Below are 21,191 nucleotides of genomic sequence, written 5' to 3'. Positions count from 1 at the left end.
AGTGGAACCCCGGTTGGCGACCACCTCAGTAACGTGACCACCCCGCCAACGCGACCACGATTCTCCGGTCCCGAGTGGTTTCCTCTCTAATTACCATTAAGAGACCCCCGCTAAGACGACCACCCCGGTACCCCGACCGCGACCACTGGCTTGGCTGGTCCCAAACTGAAAATCAACCCCGCTAACCCGACCACCAGGCCTAATTGCCGTAATCGGTCGCGACCGCGGCATATAGTAATTAGCACCTCGCTGCCAAGCTTTGTTGAGACGGGGACAATGGCCATGGGAATACATATGAAAACAAAAAATACAATGTGATTTTGCAGGTATGATCAATTGTATAAGTGTAAATGAATAAATAAACTTTCCTTTTCTAACGTTTTCATGGTTTGTTTTTATTACTGAGCCAGTTCAGTACCAGACATGCGCACTCAGCAGCAGCAAAATCATGTGATTTGCGTGATTTGCATATGAACTTATAATAAACGGCGGGTAGTTTGAAGACAACACTTATGACAATAACAAGCTTGCGAGACGTTTGAATGTTTTATGATATGGAGAACTTAATTCATTAAATTACAAATAAAAACATAACACAATAGAAAATATGTTTTTATTCGCAATAAAACGCTAAGTTATGCAATTTAAATCATACGACAAGTTTACTTCAATCGTCACAAACAGTCGGGTACATGGAGGATGATTCACCAAATTGCCCGCAAATGCGTCACGTCGGGCAGATAATGAAACTTTGTGGATAAAATGAGTTACAAAATTACCTTTTCTAACTCATTCTGAGAATGTAACATGTAATTTTATCGACGAACTGTTCTTGCGAGGCATGATAACAAAACTTTGGAGCGTGCATCATCTCAATCAGGCAGCGTTGCTATGGTAGTACAGCGTACACACGCAATGCAGGCGGCAATTTTGGCGGGAAAAATAATCATGTATTTCGTCTGGGGATTCCCAACCTCGCTAACACGACCACCCCGGTAACGCGACCACTCCGACCACGGTCCCATGAGTGGTCGTGTTACCGGGGTTCCACTGTATATCTAAGTACTTTGACCATTTCATTTTTGATTTGACCTACTTTTCAAGGTCAAGGGTCAAATAGCATCAAATGACCGTAATTGGTTTTTGGCTCAGCGGGGAGTCTATACAACAGCGCAGTGTCCGTCGTCCATCGTCTCTCGTCCGTCGTATCCTATTTCAAAAACAGTGGCACGTTTCTTAACCGCTAGGGCTATGGACTCAAAACTTTGTATGCATGACCCCCTAGACCCCCTAGGTCAGTTGATCTTTGACACTAAATTTCGGTCCTGTCTAATTCTTGACTTGGCCACTAGGGGGCCAAAACTGAAAAATATAAAAAGTGTGATATCTCACTTGTTATAGATTTGTTTTTGATGAAATTCTTCTGGTAGGTACTCCTATAAAGGATATATGACATATAATACGTGTCTTTGATTTGACCTACTTTTCAAGGTTACAGAGGTCAAATGGCATAAATTTCCCGTTTGAGTGTAACTGTGGCACGTTTCTTAACCAATAAAGCTATGAACTTGAAATTTGGGGCACATGACTCCCTACATCATATAACCTCTGACACCGACTTTCAGTCTGATCTGATTCTCCACTTGGCCACCAGTGGGCCAAAACTAAAAAAACTAAAAAGTGCAATATTTCGCTTAATAGTGACTTGTTTTCAGTTTTATTTTCAAGGTAGGTATTCAAAGGAAGGATACATCACATATCGTACAGGTTTTTGATTTGACCTTATTTTCAAGGTCACGAAGGTCAAATGGTGTGAATTGGCTATTTGTGTGTAACTATGGCACGTTTCGGCTCATCGTAGGGGAGTCTATACAACATGTTGTCCGTTGTCGTGATCTGTATCCCATTTCAAAAACAGTGGCACGTTTCTTAACCAATAGCACCATTAACTTGAAACTTTGTACAAAGGACCCACAAGGTCAGGTGACCTCTGACCCTGAATTTCAGTCTGTCTGATCCGCGACAAGGCCACCAGGGGGCCAAAACTGAAAACCTAGAAAGTGTGATATCTCGCTTATTAGTGATTCGTTTTCAAAAAATTTCAATGGTAGGTTCTCCTAGCAAGAATACAACTCATATCATATGAGCTTTTTATTTGACCTGCTTTTCAAGGTCACAGAGGTCAAATGGCTTAAATTGGTCGTCTGAGTGTAACTATGGCACGTTTCTTAACCACTAAAGCTATGAACTTGAAATTTGATACACATGACTCCCTACATCATGTTACCTCGGACACCGAATTTTGATCTGATCTGGTACTCAACTTGGCCACCAGGAGGCCAAAATTAAATAGGTAAAAAGTGCAATATCTCGTTTATTAGTGACTTGTTTTTGATGATATTCTTATGGTACTAACTCCAAGCAACCATACATCACATGTCATACCGACTTTGGTTTGATCTATATACTATACATGTACAATGTTTCTTAACCAGGAAGAATTGCAAAGCACCAAATATCTATACAGTGAGCACAACGGCCCCTGGCCGTTTCATTGAAGCCTATCTCCGTAACCATAAATGCTAGGCTTTTCATCTGTGGGTGGTGTGGAGGTCTTATGATGCCATTGTGCCTTTTGGTAGTTTTGACGATTTTCGAACTATGCTCGGCTCAAGGGGGTGCTTCATGTGAAAAACTACTTTTATCTATATCTATAACAATGCAGTCTGTGTCACCCCTGGTAGAGATTAATTACCAGTATATATACTATGCTTAATATATATGCCTGTGTTCTGGTCAAAACAATTATGAATTAAGAGGTCTCATCTTAGAATGCTAGTCTGCCGGGGAAAGGAATTGGTTTGTCATTAAAGGGACAGAATGCTTCCATAATGAAGTGCTGTAAACAATTAGCATATATAGTATTATACCGTCTTCAAATGCACACTTGTCCAGTGCCGCATTATTTCGGTGAGCGCCATAAAGAAATTATTTAAGGGCACTTTTCCCTGCATTCTGGTTGTGACTTGGTCTTCAAAATACTCTTTACTTATAACCATGACTGAACACCATGTTATGTTCCTCTGTGTAACACAGCAATGTGCTACTCCCTGGCATGTCATAATATCTCTGTCCCGACACAAACCACAAGATGCATTATAAACTAAAGCTGGGAGACAATGAATTATTTTGATTAGAATCTAACGCAAACTAACAGAATCCATTGCAGAGGTAAATAATGACCCCTTGGAAAATGTGTCCGGCCCTGTTTTATGTCGTTCATACTCTACCCAGGTCAGACTTTTGCATGTGTACTCCATTCGGACACACCCGAGGAAGAAATAATCTATTTATAATAGAAATCTCTTAGCTAGTTCGCTTAGCTACACCTAGGCGGCGCCCCTATACAGCCTCTGCCTCATGTGAGCCGCCATAATCAGTACTTTTTCCTCGGCACATTGTTGCACACTGTTCCGAGTTTTTCTACGTTGTTTTCGCCAAATTTTGGTCGATCCTACGTTCGAGAAGGACACCCCGGGACACCTTCGGGAAGCTTATTATCTCTAGGAGACGGGTGAGATCGTTCTTTTACCATCCTCCCTCGATTTCTGCTTTTGGAGCGTGCTTTTTCTGCCGTCACCCAAGAAATTTTTTCTCCGTTTTCCCGGGCTGTTGGTCACGTGGCCGTTCGTTTTTATACTTTTGTGGTTTTTCTGTTAGAAATTTTGGCGTAATGACATCGTTATTGCCGTCCTTTCTTTCTTCTTTGGGTGTTCCACCCTTTGTTTTGGACCTCCTGCCCTTCAGGGCGGGTTTCCGAGGTCCGTTTACGGGTGTATCGGGGATTCATAGTCCCCGGCCCGGTTCTTCCCCGTGTCGGGGTGCGGGTAGTTCCGCCCCCGGGATGCCTTCCTCTTCTCCCGGCACCGCCGGCAAGAAGATGAAGAAGGTGAGGAGAGGAGCACGGCCCTCAAAGGGAAGGGGGTCTTTGACTCCCTCTCCCTCGCCCTCCTCACGGACCCCCGCTAAGCGGCGAGGTCCACGGGGCTCTGGGGGGGTTTCGACCCCTCCCCCCAGGCCGGGCACCCCTCTTTTGGGGGTGTGCCCCCTGGGGAGGCCTTGGGTTTGAGTGTTGGTGACCCTGATTCAGGGACACTCCCCAGGGTTAGCCCTGCCCCCTTTCCAGGGGACAGTCAGTCGTCTCTTCGGACGCCCCCTGGCGGGGCAAGACCGGTTTTCACCTTCCCGTCTTTGCCGCCGTTCACCGCACCCGGAGGTGTCCTGCCCGGTGTGGGCAGGGGGTCGGTGATCGACCACTATTCACGGGCGAGGGGCCTTGGTGCCCCCCCCCCCCCCCCCCCCCGTTATGGGTGCCGTCAGACCGACTATTTCCCCGGTCCGACCCCACCCTGCTCTGTCGGGTATGTTGGGGTTGACGGGTGTGGCTGCCGGTCAGGCATGCCCCCCTCCCCCCCCTCCCGTGTCTGCCCCACGGGAGTCCGATTTGAGCTCTGAGCCTCTGCCTCTTGCTTCCTCTCTCACGGAGGATCAACGGCAGTTGCTTAGGAGCCTGACGGACCGCATGGAGGCTTCCAACCTCCATGACAGGTCCTCGGCTCGCCCGGCCGAGAGGCCAGTGGCTTTTGATTTGAGTCATCAGCCAATGGACTGTGAGTTTAGCGACTCACAGTCTTTTTCGGCCTCTCAGGCTGACCCCCCCCCCCTCTGGGGGTGAGGACTTCGCCATTGTTGCGGGTATGCGCGACTTGCGCGCTCTTGTTCGGCAATTTGTGCCGCAAGACACATGTCCTCTCCCGACGGTCAACCCCGCCCTCGGTAAGGTGCCGTTTGACTTGTTCGGCGACGCCTCCGAGCAGGAGTCAGATGCGGTCCCTGACCGGGCTTTCCAGGAATTGCCCGCATCTCCGGCCCTGATTAGAGCCTCCACATGGTTGGATACGGCTCTCAGGGATACAGCACCTGGTGCCTGGACTCAGGCTGGGAAGCGATTCACGACCGCTTCCCCTCCAAGCCTGTCCTATAGATCCGATTATTATCGGGTCTCACCGTCGGGAACCGACCCGGTTTCACTGTCGCCCCTCAAGGACGACATCCAACTTTCGGGTTTGGTACCCCCTAAACTCCTCTCTTCTTTGGCCTTAAAGGATGCGAAGAATGACGAGGCCCTGGCTAAGGAGACCCAGGCGGTGTTATCCTACGCCGACCTGACTCTGTGTGCCCTTACCAGGTCTCTAGCCGCGGATGCCTCGGAGGAACAGCGTATTCTCGCGATGTCCCTCCAGCAGTCCCTGCAGCATGCCAGTGATCTGGCTGCTAAGCAGGCGGCTAACGGCGTGCTAAAACGCTGTGACCTGCTCATCGGGGGGTTGAGAACGGTCAGGTCACAGTTTCTGCGGGGGGCATTAAGGACCGCTCCATTGAGCGGCCCTTTCTTGTTTCATGACTCCCTGCCTGACACCATGGGTGCTCAGGCACAGTCTGATCGCCTGATGGAGTCAGTCTCGACTCCCCAGGCCGCCCCCCCGTCCGCGTTCCTATTCACAGGCCGCGGGCAGGGGACAATAGGTGGGGTCTCGACGCCCCCGAGGTTCGTCGGCTCCTCGTGGGCCCTCGTCCTCGCGTGGCTCCTCCTCCTTTCGTCCCCAAGGGCAGGCAGAAGCTGCGGCTCCCTCTCGCCGCTCCAATAAGCGCCACCGCTCCTCAGGCAGGGGCGGGGGCGGCGGGCAGCCCAAGCGTCCCTTCCAAGAGAAGGGTCGCGGGGGCAAGCGCAAGTGACTCTTTAGTCCTTCCTCCTGCGCCTCCAGGTGGCGCCCCCACAGTTGGCGTCCTGGGTGGCAGACTGCGACACTTCGCAGACTTTTGGGACCGGTGGTGTCAAAAAGACTCCCCCGTGCCGGATATGCTCCGACACGGTGTCCGATTGGACTTTTCCCGTCCCCCCCCCCTATGACGTCGACCCCCACCCCGGTGTCCCCGCCAGTAGACCCCGTCAGGGCGCTTGCCCTTCGATCGGAGGTCCTGTCTCTTCTCAAGAAGCAGGCAGTGAGGCTGGTGGACAACCATTCCTCCCCGGGCTTTTACAGCCACGTCTTCTTGGTCCCCAAGAAGTCGGGGAAGTGGAGACTGGTCATCGACCTGTCCACCTTGAATCGGTTCCTCCGGGTCCCTAGCTTCAAGATGGAGACAACCAGGTCAGTAGCGGTCGCGGTGCAGCCCAACGATTGGGCTATCTCTCTGGACCTTCAGGACGCGTATTTACACGTCCCGGTCCATCCAGAGTTTCAGCCCTTCCTTCGTTTTTTCTTCGAAGGAAAGGTTTATCAGTTTCAGGCCCTTCCTTTCGGCCTGGCTTCTGCTCCGCTGATTTTCACAACAGTCGTCAAGGCGTTTGCCGCGCCTTTTCACGCCATGGGCTTAAAGCTCCATTGCTATCTCGACGACTGGCTGCTACGGCACCAGGCTCATCGCCGTCTGGGAAAGCAGGCAAAGTTTCTGCTCGTCACAACCGGACAGGCAGGGTGGTTCGGAGACGGAGCTCCTCCGCGGAGTGCAGCTCGGCCCTCTGTCGCCCCAGATGTCCCTGTTCACGGACACCTCCCTTTATGGTTGGGGCGCCCATTTGAACGAAGGGGATCTGACCACCAAGGGCACGTGGTCAGAGGAGGATGCGCGTCTCTCGATCAATATCCTCGAGATGCAGGCTGTCATCCTGGCCGTGAGGGCCTTCACGTCTCATCTGAGGGGTCACAGGGTTTCTCTTTTCTCCGACAATTCGACGGTGGTCGCTTATATTCGGAGACAGGGGGGGACGAGATCCGACACATTGTGCCGTCTCACTTGGGAGCTCCTGCAGCTTTGTCGCCGCTTGGATATCCAGCTCCTCCCCCGTCACATCCCCGGCAAGAGAAATATCTTGGTCGACGCCCTTTCCAGGTCGGACCAGAGTGGACCCTCCATCGCGAGGTGGTTTTTCGTCTGGGGGCCCTGTGGGATGCTCCGGTCGTGGACTTGTTTGCGACTCGGTTGAACAAGAGGTTCCCCCTGTACTACTCACCCCTCCCGGACGGGGAGGCCTTGGGAGTGGACAACCTGTCGGCCTCCTGGGACGGCCTCAATGCTTATGCATACCCGCCAACCCCTCTGTTGCTACCGGTACTCAACAAGGTGGCTAGTTCACGGGTCAGACTTAGTCTGATAGCACCGTGCTGGCCGAACCAGGCCTGGTTCCCGGTTCTGCTGGAGCTGCTGACGGATCACCCCCGCCGCCTGCCGGCGTGGGACCGTCTGCTTTATCACCCGATCGGTCGGGTCTATCATCAAGACCCTTCTTTTTACAGGCTTCACGCCTGGAGGCTGTCGGGTATTTCCTCCGAGAGAGAGGCTTTTCGGAAGACGTTATCCGTAAAGTCGCCCAACCTCAGAGACAGTCTACCCTTGATTCATACGATAGCAAGTGGGCTTTCTTTCGAGACTGGTGTCGGGAGCACGGAGTTTCTCCGGTCGCTCCCTCTCTTCCCAACTTCCTCGACTTTTTGAATTTTCTATTCTCGGTCCGGAAGTTTTTGATTCAGGGAGTGAAAGGTTATCGCTCCGCCGTTTCGGTCACCTTAAAGCTGACTGAATCGTGGCAACCGTCTTGGGATGACGCTGTTTCATCGTTGCTTCGCAATATGTCTTTGGAGCGTCCTCGCTCCATTCAGCTCTCTCCCGAGTGGGACCTCTCGGTGGTCTTAAGGGCTCTCATGAAATTTCCATTTGAACCCACGGCACAGCGGCGGACTGAGCTCCATGCTTTAGCCTTTGATAAATTGGCTTTCACTGAGAGGGGCGCAGTCCTAGAATTTGTCCCAGGCTTTCTGGCAAAAAACCAGGCACCGCACACCTCCAGGCGCCCGGTTTTTATCCCCTCGTTATCCGCTACGGTCTCTAGAGACCTCCCGGACAGAACTCTCTGTCCTGTTCGGGCATTGAAGTTCTATTCTAATAAGACTAAGGAGCCTGCTGTTCGCCTAGGCAGGAAGCGCCTCTTTTTGTCTTATAGAGAGGGGTTTACTAGGGAGATAGCTGCAGCCACGGTCGCCAGATGGTTAGTGGCCACCATCCGGATGGCTTCTTCTATGACACTCGGTTCTCCAGAGCTTCGTCGCCTAGGCGCCATTACGGCCCACGAGATTCGGGCCATTTCTACTTCGTGGGCCGAGTATAAGGGAGTGGCGCTGAACGAGGTTTTAGATGCGGCTACGTGGAGTTCTCACTCTACATTCTCCCAGTATTATATGCGCGATTGTTCCAGGTTAACAGACGGTATGCTGTCTCTTGGTCCAGTTGTCGCTGCTCAGCACGTGGTCTAGGTGTTTCCCTGCCTAGACCACTCGTCGATTTTCTCTCCTGCTGGCTGTCTTGTCCTCCCTCCTTTTTAAGCGGGGGGGGGGGGGGGGGTTGTTCTATAGACTGTCGCCGGGTCTTCGGGCCCGCGCGTTCGCCCCGTCCAGCTGTCCTAGGGTTCAGCCGCCTAGGACTTTTGAGAGTTAGTCAGTGAGGCGGCTCCATGTTATTCTGGGGCGTGCTCTCCTGCTTGTGCTGAGCTTATACCGTGTTGAGGTGGTTTTGTCCCCGTCTAGGAGGGGATGGGTTTTCCCAGTATTGCTTCCCTTTGTTGTCAAAGGGCCTGTTGACCTCTAGCCCGGGTTTTCCCCAAGCATTCTTTCTCTGGGTCCCCTGGTCTCACCCGTTGGGTTCTGCTGCGCAGCTTGGAGACAGTTCACTTCACTACATGGTAAGTCACCGTTTACCCTCCTTCCTTTGGTTGTTGGTATTCGATGCAAAAGTCTGACCTGGGTAGAGTATGAACGACATAAAATTTCCATTTCCTGTGGAAATGTCATTTTATTAGTTCATACCTACCCAGGTCAGACTACCCGCCCTGCCTGTCCCCACAGCAACGGGACTTACTCGGTGTGCTCGAGTAATAAGTACTGATTATGGCGGCTCACACGAGGCAGAGGCTGTATAGGGGCGCCGCCTAGGTGTAGCTAAGCGAACTAGCTAAGAGATTTCTATTATAAATAGATTATTTCTTCCTCGGGTGTGTCCGAATGGAGTACACATGCAAAAGTCTGACCTGGGTAGGTATGAACTAATAAAATGACATTTCCACAGGAAATGGAAATTCTATTCTCTAATGGATTATGGTATGTGGTTCTATAGATTCCATGAACGTCATAAGCTCAGATATTAAAGAATACCAGACATTTTATCCGAGGACATTTTAGACCTCTTCACATGGCTCACATGGCAGACATAGGGTACTGGACACAAAGGAATGGCCGCATGAAAACTGCATGGAAACTGCATGTTAAGCAGTTTCCACCAAATTTTCTTGTCATACCAGTTATAGGGCCACTTGCTCATCAAAATGAATGTACTATAAAGGCATACACAAGACATGTATAACCTAGGCTTTATACACAACCCTGCCATATTGACTGGTTGCGCTTATTGCTGCACAGCGTTAATTATCTGTATTGAACAGTTGGCAAGCTCATACATACATATTCTAATTAAGTAGTTTCCTCTAAGAGTGCTCATCTGAGAGGGATTGGAACTTGTTTGTCATTAAAGGGACAGTACACCTGCCTCATGAAATGTTGTCAACAATTAACATATACAGTATCATACCGTCTTAAAGCAAACTGGTGGAGCTGCATTAAGTGAACTTCATGGAAAACTTTATATAAAAGTGAACTAATCCCTGTATTCTAGTTGTAAGTTATTCATTAAAATACAAGTCAAGTGAAGGTTATAACTGAGCACCATTAACTATAGCTCTGTGTAACAGCATTTTTTTTATGACGGCAGTATTGCTCCCATCCTCTCTTGCTGCGTACCTGTAGAGTATAATAATTCATTAGAATCGTTTTGATTTCCGAGTGTAAATCAGTACAGCATTTAAGAGATTAGCACGCAATTGAATTACATGTAATTAGCTTAGTTGTTAAAAAGTAATACAAGGTATGAATTGAGTTGTTGGTGTCAAAAAGTAAGCTTGTCTTCAAGCTAATTACTCCATACGGATACAGTCAACTGTGATGTGCAATTTGCCAAGAAAAACACTATGATTGGATGCAACTGTGCTCGCCAGGCCGTGTAGGTAACTATGACATAAAAGTGTTGTATATCAGAAATTAATAGCTAAGAAATTTCTTAGTAATTTTCAATTAGGATAATAATTGGTAGAATATATCTCAGTAAGATTATTTTTGCCAATAGATTAGCAATTAAAATCTTAGTGAGATTATTCAGTTTCTAAAAATATTCGTTTGGCTGCCGGTCAAATATAGAATTTTATTCAAGGTCTTATCACATGTTTTCCGCACACTTCACAGAACAGCACCATCATATTTATCAGATCTTGGCCACTGCGCTCAGAATTTAAACATAGATTAATTGTTCCTAGGACAAAAAACAAAAATGGAGAGCGGTCATTTCAGTTTAGTGAACCATACTTGTGGAACTCTCTGCCCGAGGATATGGTTGAGATAAATAACTCCAAATCTTTCAGGCGTGCCTTGAAAACCCACCTTTTTAAATTAGCTTTTGACCTATAACTCTTTTGGATACTTTTACTTGGACACTTTTTACCCCTTAGCCCAAATAGGCTAGAGGGGTATTGTCGTCACGTGCGCCGTCCGTCCGGGCGGGCGTCTGCTACTTGGTTTCCGTCGATTTCTAGGAGAACGGCTTTGACAATCAATTAAATTTTTGGGATGTACATTGGGGGTGACTAGAGGAAGGTTCCTTTCGAAAACGGGCTCGTTCCGATTATCAATATGGCCACCAAGGCGGCGTGTTTGAAATTGGTTTCCGTCAATTTCGAGGAGAACCGTTTGTCCGATCAAATTCATTTTTACCCCTCAGCCCATAAAGGCTAGAGGGGTATTGTCGAGGCGTGCGCCCTTCTTTGAGGGTCTGTCCGTCCGTCCGTCAGGCAGTGTCCGTCCGTCTGTCCGTCTGTCCGTTGATCTCGTTTCCGGAGCATATATCCGTAACCATAAATGCTGGGCATTTCATCTCTGGGTGGTTTGAAGGTCTTATGGTACCATTGTGCCTTTTGGCAGTTTTGACGGTTTTCGACCTACACTTGGCCCCAGGGGGCGCTTTATGCAAAAAACTACTTTTGGCTATATCTCATGAATTATGCTAGCTTGAATCATGATATTTTTACTCAGGACAGTACTCATGAGACTACATCACATAATTCCCGGGTTTTTTATTTGACCTACTTTTCAAGGTCACAGCGGTCAAATAGCATAAATTGACCATCAGTGGTTTCCGGAGCATATATCCGTAACCATAAATGCTAGGCATTTCATCTCTGGGTGGTTTGAAGGTCTTATATTACCATTGTGCGTTTTGGCAGTTTCGACGGTTTTCAACCTACACTTGGCCCCAGGGGGCGCTTCATGCGAAAAACTACTTTCGGCTATATCTCAGGAATTATGCTAGCTAAAATCATGATTTTTTTTTGGTATGTGCGTTGGGGATGACTAGAGGAAGGTTCCTTTTGAAAACCAGCTCGTTCTGATTGTCAATATGCTCACAGAGCGCCGTGCTTGAAATCGGTTTCCGTCAATTTCGAGGAGAACCGTCTGATTAAATTCATTTTTGGTATGTACGTTGAGGGTGACTAGAGCGAGGCTCCTTTCGAAAACGGGCGCGTTCCGATTATCAATATGGCCACTAGGGCGGCTTGCTTGAAATCGGTTTTCGTCAATTTCGAGGCGAACCGTTTGTCCGATCAAATTCATTTTTGGTATGTACATTGGGGGTGACTAGAGCGAGGTTCCTTTCGAAAACAGGCTCGTTCTGATTCTCAATATGGTCACCAGGGCAACGTGCTTGAAATCGGTTTCCGTCAATTTCGAGGAGAACGGCTTGGAGGATGGAATCAATTTTTAGTGAGTGTAGGCCTAATGCAGTTTTGTAAGGGGAAGGTTCCTTTCGAAAATCAGCGCGATTCGAAATTCAGTATGGCCGCCACGCTCACATCCTCAAAATAGGTTTCCACAATTTTAATTTCCATATGCAAACTAGCCACTCCACTAAGCCAACTTCACCATTATCTCACCTTCAACCTTAATAGGCTGAGGGGTTATACTCGCTTTGCGATGCTATTTTTGGTATGTACGTTGGGGGTGACTAGAGGAAGGTTCCTTTTGAAAACCGGCTCATTCTGATTCTCAATATGGTCACCAGGGCGGCGTGCTTGAAATCGGTTTCCGTCAATTTCGAATAGAACCGTTCATCCGATTAAATTCATTTTTGGTATGTACGTTGAGGGTTACTAGAGCGAGGATCCTTTTGAAAACAGGCTCGTTCCGGTTATCAATATGGCCTCTAGGGCGGCGTGCTTGAAATTGGTTTCCGTCAATTTCGAGGAGAACGGCTTTGAATATCAATTCAATTTTTAGCTCAGCTGACAAAGTCAGCGGAGCTAGTAGAATAGCTGTTCAAATGGTGTCCGTCCTGCAATCCATCCATCCATCCATCCATCCATCCATCTAGGGACCCATCTGTGGACAAAATTGGACATTTCTGATTGGGAAGGCCTAGCCACTTCGTTGACGGTGCTAAATTAGGAGTTGCCCAAGGTGAACTCAAAACACGAAAAATCAGCGCGATCCGACCTGTATTAAGAGAATGAGGTCATTTCGCGTTTAGATTTCTTTCCCTTTTTACCTCGGTCCACAGAGCAAATATTGTTTTCAAATGTGGCTGAATATTTTTTAATATTTTTAATTTTTTTACTTTTAATGGAATTAATATAGTTTTCACCGCCAGTTGGCGCTGCAGGCACATTGACTGAATTTTGGCGATTTCAAATTTGGCGGTGGCTCAACTTTTTGCAAGCAGTGCCGCTGATTGGCCGATCGATAGAAGAGATGCCATCATTTAAAAATGGCGGTAGTCGCTGCTTCAATGAAGATGAGTGAACTTTCTCATGTTCAATCAGTTGATACTCTTTTAATCAACATGACCATGTACCTGAAATTTGTTTAGGAACTGAAAAAAGAGTCTATATAATTCAGATTTATCGATAGTTTTTTATAATATTGCGGAAATTTTGTGCACAAATTAGCGAAAGTTGGTGCTCGTCTCATGTCATTTTAGAGCGAGAAATTTGTTTCCGTCGATCTCTACCACTGAAAAATCGCTTGCATAGCTTCGAAATTTTGTGAAAATAAGTATCTGAACTTGGTTTCAAATAGTCTAGAGAGTTACCTTTGTGGTGATACATATGGTATGTGATAAATATTTGTAGAATTTGTAAAATTCGGTTTTCAAACGTGCCGATGAAGCAAGCGATCTCGCGTGAATTTTGCAAGTCCTGATATGTCGACCGGGTGTCAAAAATCACTCGCCTAAATTCAATTCAAAGATCAAAAATAATATCTGAACTTAGTTTCAAATAGCCTACGCAATTATCATTTCGGTGATATATAATGCATGCATGTAATAATTGATTAATCTGCCTAAAACGCGCAATTAAAACGGCGAAAGATCGTGATAAACACTCTGGTGGCGGTCGCACTAAATAACGACCGGTAGGGCCCGGCGTCTGGCGGAGAAAAAAAGGTAGCGCCCGGAGGTTGAAACGGGATTTTTATGCACTTTTAACTGTATATATATATGTTGTTTGGATGTATTTCTAACAGTTCTGTAACTTTGATGACCAAGCTTGCGCCCAAAGTTGGTAAAATTGATGCTTGTTTATGGACTGCGCTAGCGACCGGAGAATTCGCCGTCGGCCATTTTGGCTACAGTCCCTGAGTTGTTATGGATGGCAATTTTGCAACAAATTTCGCCATTTACGTTTGTTTACAATTATTTTGAAAGTCACATTATGACATCGTAGTATGAATCCCACTGCAGTTTCGTTACGCAGCAATGCTCATGTTTTTGGTTTGCAATCCTGTACTGTCTGTACACTGCGCTGTGCATGGGTTTCTTTTCTGCAAGTTGCAAGTTTCAAGTTGAAAATGCAAGTTGCAAGTTGAAAATGCAAGTTGCAAGTTGAAAATGCAAGTTGCAAGTTGAAAATGCAAGTTGCAAGTTGAAAATGCAAGTTGCAAGTTGAAAATGCAAGTTGCAAGTTGAAAATGCAAGTTGCAAGTTTCAATCAATCAAATTGAAAATCTTATGCAATGTAGCACTCAAAGTAGATTGCTTATGCCATGTTACTGGTAGGCCTACTCGAGGTAGACTGTCTGGCAGGAAAAGATCTGGTAGGCCAGTATTGGGTTTCTTCAGTAAACTCTTTAAACCCACATTTAAATATTGACGTGTCTATTCCATTTTCTATTCCATGGTCATTGTGAGGTGAACATGTCCTGGGTTATTTTCTATGTTGTGTTCTCCATCTATCTATACTATTAAAAGAATAGACTACGGGACTTTGCGGAAATACCAATGGACATGTGCTCATGAAACTTTCCCAACGTGTCAACTTGATAGGGGGTTGATACTGTGCTCTCGTGTTTAAAAAGGTCTAGCAGGCTTTGTCAAATCAATCTATCGTATAGTATGTACACCATACATGTATTATCAACAAGATTGGCGTATGATGCATATCTGGATTATAAGATGGCCATTGACGCCTTATTCTGTGACTCTGGCATGCAGTTCACCCTCCTAATCAAGGCAGCTGGCAACTTTCAGCATCTGAACACTACCCGTTAATCCAGTCGTCTATCTTCGCACCTACTCACACAAACAGGGGATAGAGTGGGTTTTGCGGTGACCCCAGACTAAATTATTGAGTCTACTGAACACAGACTGAACAAAATCATGCAAATAATCATGTTTCAGTTTCCCTTTAGAGTAAATTCCTTGGATCTTCAATACGATTCCAGTGAAGAAACTGGTTCCTCGATTTAAAGTAACAGGAAGTCTTTTGATTTCTATATAAACAATTAGAATGTTGTTCATTGACAAGGTTCTTCATCACTTGGTTGAGAAACTGTTTACATAAAAAAACAAACCTTTATTTGTTGTGGGCTTTAGCTGGTTGAACTTTGTGAAGGGATCTTTGTAATTTTCATGAAAATATATTTGTAACTTGCGCAACTTGCAACTTGCATTTCCAACTTGCAACTTGCATTTCCTACTTGCAACTTGCATTTCGAACTTGCAACTTGCATTTCGAACTTGCAACTTGCATTTTCAACTTGCAACTTGCATTTCCTACTTGCAACTTGCATTTCCTTCTTGCAACTTGCAACTTGCATATTAGCAACCCTCGTACTGTAGCTGTAAAAAAGACAAAAACCATAGCCAAGCCCTATAGGACAGGCTTAGAGTATAACTCAACAGGCCCTCATGATTCATTTGATGGACACCTTATTTGATAGTACCTCATCATTAAGTCCACTAGATCCTGTTCTGTCACATGTCGTAGACGATAGACAATTTTCAAAATGTAGTACACCACTCGCTCATCTTTAAGCCCAGCTCTCGGCTCACATCATATGGGCACGGTTGGCTGTTGAGTGTTATGGTTCAGTCTGTGAGACTAATTTAAAGAGGTTACACTTTTATTTTGAATTGGAAAACAGCCCACAGGACTGACTTTTCACTGAGTAATAAGTGTGCCCTTCGAAGGTTAAGTCTCTTTCTGGATTTGCTTCCATAGATGCCTTGTTCAGGATATCATCTGACCGATGCCTGATCAAGCACAGACTGTATCCGGTGGTGTACATTTCCCCGTCTATGTCACCCTTTTTTATTCAGTCAGTGTTAATTTCTCTTCTCTTTTTTTACAGATCAACTGTTGTTGGTTATTGCAAGAGGAGTCGTTGGCACATTTCAAGTCCAGGAAAGCACTTGCTGTTCCCACATTCAGAGTAAGGTGTGCTTACTCGTTTTACTGCTTTCCATTCCCGGAGAGCGTTATCAAATATCTGCCGCAAGGCGCTTCAAATATCTGCCGAAAGGCATCAAATATCTGCCGCACCAATAAAGTTCATTTTGTTAACCAACTCTTTATCTTCTTTTCTTCACATACAAAAAAGACCGTCCCAAACATTTGGCTGCATCCACTTCATAAATGTCCAGACAACAGTCGGTTCATTTGACCATTGTAAAGCACCAGGCCCCACCTCACAAAATACACTGTAATAATTATGTACCTTGTGTCCATGTGCATGTTATTAGTTCCACCTACGCTGCATGAAGACAAGGACTCCACTCTTTGACGTCACCACACAACTCCTTGACGTCATCACACACCCCACTACTGCAACGGCAATAGAAATGACTTTACGTCATAATACCAGGGTGACGTCAACTCAGTACTTCAGCATGCACTGATATAGCAAGAAGGTCTTTCGCATCAGCACTTCTGCGTGCTAGACGTTATAGCTTCACGTTGCCTCATAATAACGGTACCGACACACACTTGGCCCTTGCCTTCACCTATCCATTTCAGCTGAGCGCCAGGCCCTTGGGCCTCTTGTTGGTATGTACATTGGGGGTGACTAGAAGAAGGTTCCTTTCGAAAACAGGCTTGTTCCAGTTATCAATATGGCAAACAGGGCGGCGTGTTTGAAATTGGTTTCCGTCAATTTCGAGGAGAACCGTTTGTCCGATCAAATTCATTTTTTGTATGTACGTTGGATGTGTCAGGAGGAAAATTCCTTTTGAAAACCGGCTTGTTCCGATTATCAATATGGCCACCAGGGCGGCGTGTTTGAAATTGGTTTCCGTCGATTTCTAGGAGAACGGCTTTGACAATCAATTAAATTTTTGGTATGTACATTGGGGGTGACTAGAGGAAGGTTCCTTTTGAAAACGGGCTCGTTCCGATTATCAATATGGCCACCAAGGCGGCGTGTTTGAAATTGGTTTCTGTCAATTTCGAAGAGAACCGTTCGTCCGATTGAATTCATTTTTGGTATGTACGTCGAGGGTTACTAGAGCGAGGATCCGTTTGAAAACAGGCTCGTTCCGATTATCAATATGGCCTCTCGGGCGGCGTGCTTGAAATCGGTTTCCGTCAATTTCGAGGAGAACGGCTTTGAATATCAATTCAATTTTTGGTATGTACATTGGGGGTGACTAGAGGAAGGTTCCTTTCAAAAACGGGCTTGTTCCGATTATCAATATGGCCACCAGGGCGGCGTGTTTGAAATTGGTTTCCGTCAATTTCGAGGAGAACCGTTTGTCCGATCAAATTCATTTTTTGTATGTACGTTGGGGGTGTCTAGAGGAAAGTTCCTTTTGTAAACCGGCTCGTTCTGATTCTCAATATGGCCACTAGGGCGGCGTGTTTGAAATTGGTTTCCGTCAATTTCGAGGAGAACAGTTTGTCCGATCAAATTCATTTTTGGTATGTATGTTGGGAGTGTCTAGAGGAAGGTTCCTTTCTAAAACGGGCTCGTTCAAATTCTCAATATGGCCACTAGGGCGGTGTGCTTGAAATCGGTTTCCGTCAATTTCGAGGAGAACCGTTCATCTGATCAAATTCATTTTTGGTATGTACGTTGGGGGTGACTAGAGGAAGATTCCATTTGAAAACCGGCTCGTTCTGATTCTCAATATGGTCAGCAGGGCAACGTGCTTGAAATCGGTTTCAGTCAATTTCGAGGAGAACGGCTTTGAGGATGGAATCAACTTTTAGTGGGTGAAGGCCTAATGCAGTTTTGTAAGGGGAAGGTTCCTTTCGAAAATCAGCGCGATTCGAAATTCAATATGGCCGCCACACTCACATCCTCAACTTCACCATTATCTCACTATCAACCTTAATAGGCTGAGGGGCTATGCTCGCTTTGCGATGCTATTTTTACTTTTTACTTGTTAAGATATTCATCTTTGTAAATTTATTTTCGCAATGGACATTTTAAAATGCTATAATCTCTGTACAGTGCCCCGGAGCAAGCCCAGAGCTTGGACATGGCACTATAATATGCTGTATTTATTATTATTTTAATAAGATTCTTGTCAGAAAAAAATTTACAAGATATAAATAGGTAATTTATTATGAAGAAAAAAATTACTAATTTTTGTTCTAATCTTTATCTTACAAAGAAATTACCAATTTTTCAATTGTTTGGATTTATCTGACCAATAAATTACCAAGAAATTAATTGCTAAGATTTTTTTTACTAATTTATTACCGATATATAGCTAATTTAATTAGTAATTTAATTGTAATTTAATCGGTAAGATTTAGGCTCTGGGTGATGCATTCGAATAATTGATTGGGCCTACCGACTATTTTCTGGCGATCAGTTAAAAAAAAAATACCATGAAAAATTCGATATGATTTCTGTACCCCCCTGTTCAGGCAATGATGCCAAATTGACAGCGCTGCCTTTAGCATCCGAATAATTGATATCAACTATATTCTGGCAATCAGTTAAAAAAATATCACGAAAAATTCAATATGAACTCAGTACCCTGTTCAGACAGTCACGCCAAATTGGTGGCAATGCCTGATGCATTCGAATAATTGATACCGACTATTTTCGGGCGATCAGTTAAAAAACTACCATGAAAAATTTGATATGAACTCTGTTCAGGCATTGACGCCAAATTGACAGCGATGCCTGATGCATTCGAATAATTGATACTGACTATTTTCGTTCAATCATAAAACAATCCTTGGGATTATCGGAATAGCAGGACCGGCGATTTTCTGTTAATGGTAGGAATTTTTGTCGATGTGAAATTGCGCCCCGGAGATATTGGCCAATTCAGTATATTATGTGCACAACACATATTGTGGGTTTATTACATCCTCGATATCACTAGCGATCTGAATAAAAAAAATTATTAGATCACAAACTCATGACCACATTTTTAAAGCCTGAACATTGTCCAGTCCCAATTAGAGTTATGATTATATACCAAGGAATAAAGACGCGAAAAAAAATTCCATGGATGTCACCACACTCAAAAACAGCCTCTGCGATTAGGGTCGGGTGTCAAAGGGTTGAATAGTTTTATGAGAATTATCATTTCTATTTTAGGTTTGTCAGGAATACTTGCAGCATGGATTTGAATTCTTGTTGAAGGCGTTCAACTCACCAAGCTACCTTGAGGACCTCACAGGATTGACAAAGTTGCATCTGGACACTCAGGATATTGAGGTATAATTGCTTAAAATCTGTCAATGACTGGCAGAATTTCAAACATTGCCTTTAGTCATAGTTTCATTTCAAAGAAACTACTTAGGCAACAAATTAAAAGAAGTCTGGTACATGACGTGCAATCCACTTTAGTTGACCTCGTTAATGTTTACTTGGTATCTTGGCTATCGATGTAAGGAAATTAATTTCATATGAAATTTGCAGATTCATTGTATTCATGAGACAGATAAAATCCTAGTTGTATGCAATTACAGTATGGAGGTAGTACGACTAGATACACTGTCAAGGTTTTCAGGATAATAATGAGCAAAATGAGCATACGTGGAGCACTTGACCCTTTGCCTACCATCATGGTTTTTACCCCTTGGCCACCCGCTTTCAGCCCCTGGTTTTCTAGCTTATTCATTCACAACATTCGTTGTCCGTTGTTGTCATCTGTATCCCGTTTCAAAAACAGTGGCACGTTTCTTAACCAATAGCACCATTAACTTGAAACTTTGTACACAGGACCCCAAGGTCAGGTGACCTCTGACACTGAATTTCGGTCGGATCTGATTCTTCACTCAGCCACAAGGCGGCCTAAAGTGGAAAGCTAAAAAGTGTGATATCTCTCATTGGCTCACCGTAAGGGGAGTCTATACGATAGCGCTGTGTCCGTCGTCGTCGTCGTCGTCGTCGTCGTCGTCGTCGTATCCTAACAGTGGCACGTTTCTTAACTGCTAGGGCTATGAACTTGAAACTTTGTACACAGAATGCCCTAGGTCAGCTGACCTCTGACACTGATTTTCGGTCCGATCTGATTCTCTGTTTGGCCACCAGGGGGCCAAATGTCGATATCTAAAAAGTGTGATATCTCGCTTATTAGTGACTTGTTTTCGATAAAACTTTTGTTGTAGGTACTCATAGCAAATATACATTTTATATTTTACGGGTTTTTAATTTGACCTTGTTTTCAAGGTCGCAGAGGTCATATGGCGTAAATTGGCCATTAGAGTGTAAACTATGGCACGTTTCTTAACCACTAAAGCTATGAACTTGAAACTTGGTACATATAACCCCCTATATCACATAGCCTCTGGTGCTGAATTTTGGTTCGATCTGATTCCTAACTTTGCCACCAGGGGGCCAAAAGTGGAAATCTAAAAAGTGTGATATCTCGCTTATTAGTGACTTGTTTTCGATAAAACTTTTGTTGTAGGTACTCATAGCAAATATACATTTTATATTATACGGGTTTTTAATTTGACCTTGTTTTCAAGGTTGCAGAGGTCATATAGCGTAAATTGGCCATTAGAGTGTAAACTATGGCACGTTTCTTAACCACTAAAGCTATGAACTTGAAACTTGGTACATATAACCCCCTATATCACATAGCCTCTGGTGCTGAATTTTGGTTCGATCTGATTCCTAACTTTGCCACCAGGGGGCCAAAAGTGGAAATCTAAAAAGTGTGATATCTCGCTTATAAGTGACTTGTTTTCGATAAAACTTTTGTTGTAGGTACTCATAGCAAATATACATTTTATATTATACGGGTTTTCAATTTGACCTACTTTTCAAGGTCACAGAGGTCATATGGCGTAAATTGGCCATTAGAGTGTAAACTATGGCACGTTTCTTAACCACTAAAGCTATGAACTTGAAACTTGGTACATATAACCCCCTATATCACATAGCCTCTGGCGCTGAATTTTGGTTCGATCTGATTCCTAACTTTGCCACCAGGGGGCCAAAAGTGGAAATCTAAAAAGTGTGATATCTCGCTTATAAGTGACTTGTTTTCGATAAAATTCTTATGGTACTGTACTGTTTGGAAGAATACATCACATATTTTACGGGTTTTCAATTTGACCTACTTTTCAAGGTCACAGAAGTCATATGGCGTAAATATTGGCTGTTAGAGTGTAAACTATGGCACGTTTCTTAACCAGTAAAGCTATGAGCTTGAAACTTGGTGCATATAACCCCCTACATCAGATAATGTCTGATATCGAATTTTGGCCTAATCTGATTCTTTATTCG

General features: G+C 45.0%; 1 protein-coding gene across 2 annotated transcripts in view; it reads left to right on the top strand.

Moving 5' to 3' along the window:
* LOC135491759 (ubiquitin-like modifier-activating enzyme ATG7) overlaps positions 1-21,191 on the top strand; it is a 380,340-nt gene that overhangs the window by 344,092 nt on the left and 15,057 nt on the right. For both annotated transcript variants that reach the window (XM_064777886.1, XM_064777888.1), the window contains exon 16: positions 19,050-19,169. In XM_064777886.1, the coding sequence (XP_064633956.1) occupies positions 19,050-19,169 (120 nt within the window). The remainder of the gene's footprint in view (positions 1-19,049; positions 19,170-21,191) is intronic.

Source organism: Lineus longissimus, chromosome 7, assembly GCF_910592395.1.
Source record: "Lineus longissimus chromosome 7, tnLinLong1.2, whole genome shotgun sequence".
In the NCBI taxonomy this organism is placed as follows: Eukaryota; Metazoa; Nemertea; class Pilidiophora; order Heteronemertea; family Lineidae; genus Lineus; species Lineus longissimus.
Note: the sequence above shows the minus strand (reverse complement) of the source record. Positions and strands in the feature narration are given on the sequence as shown.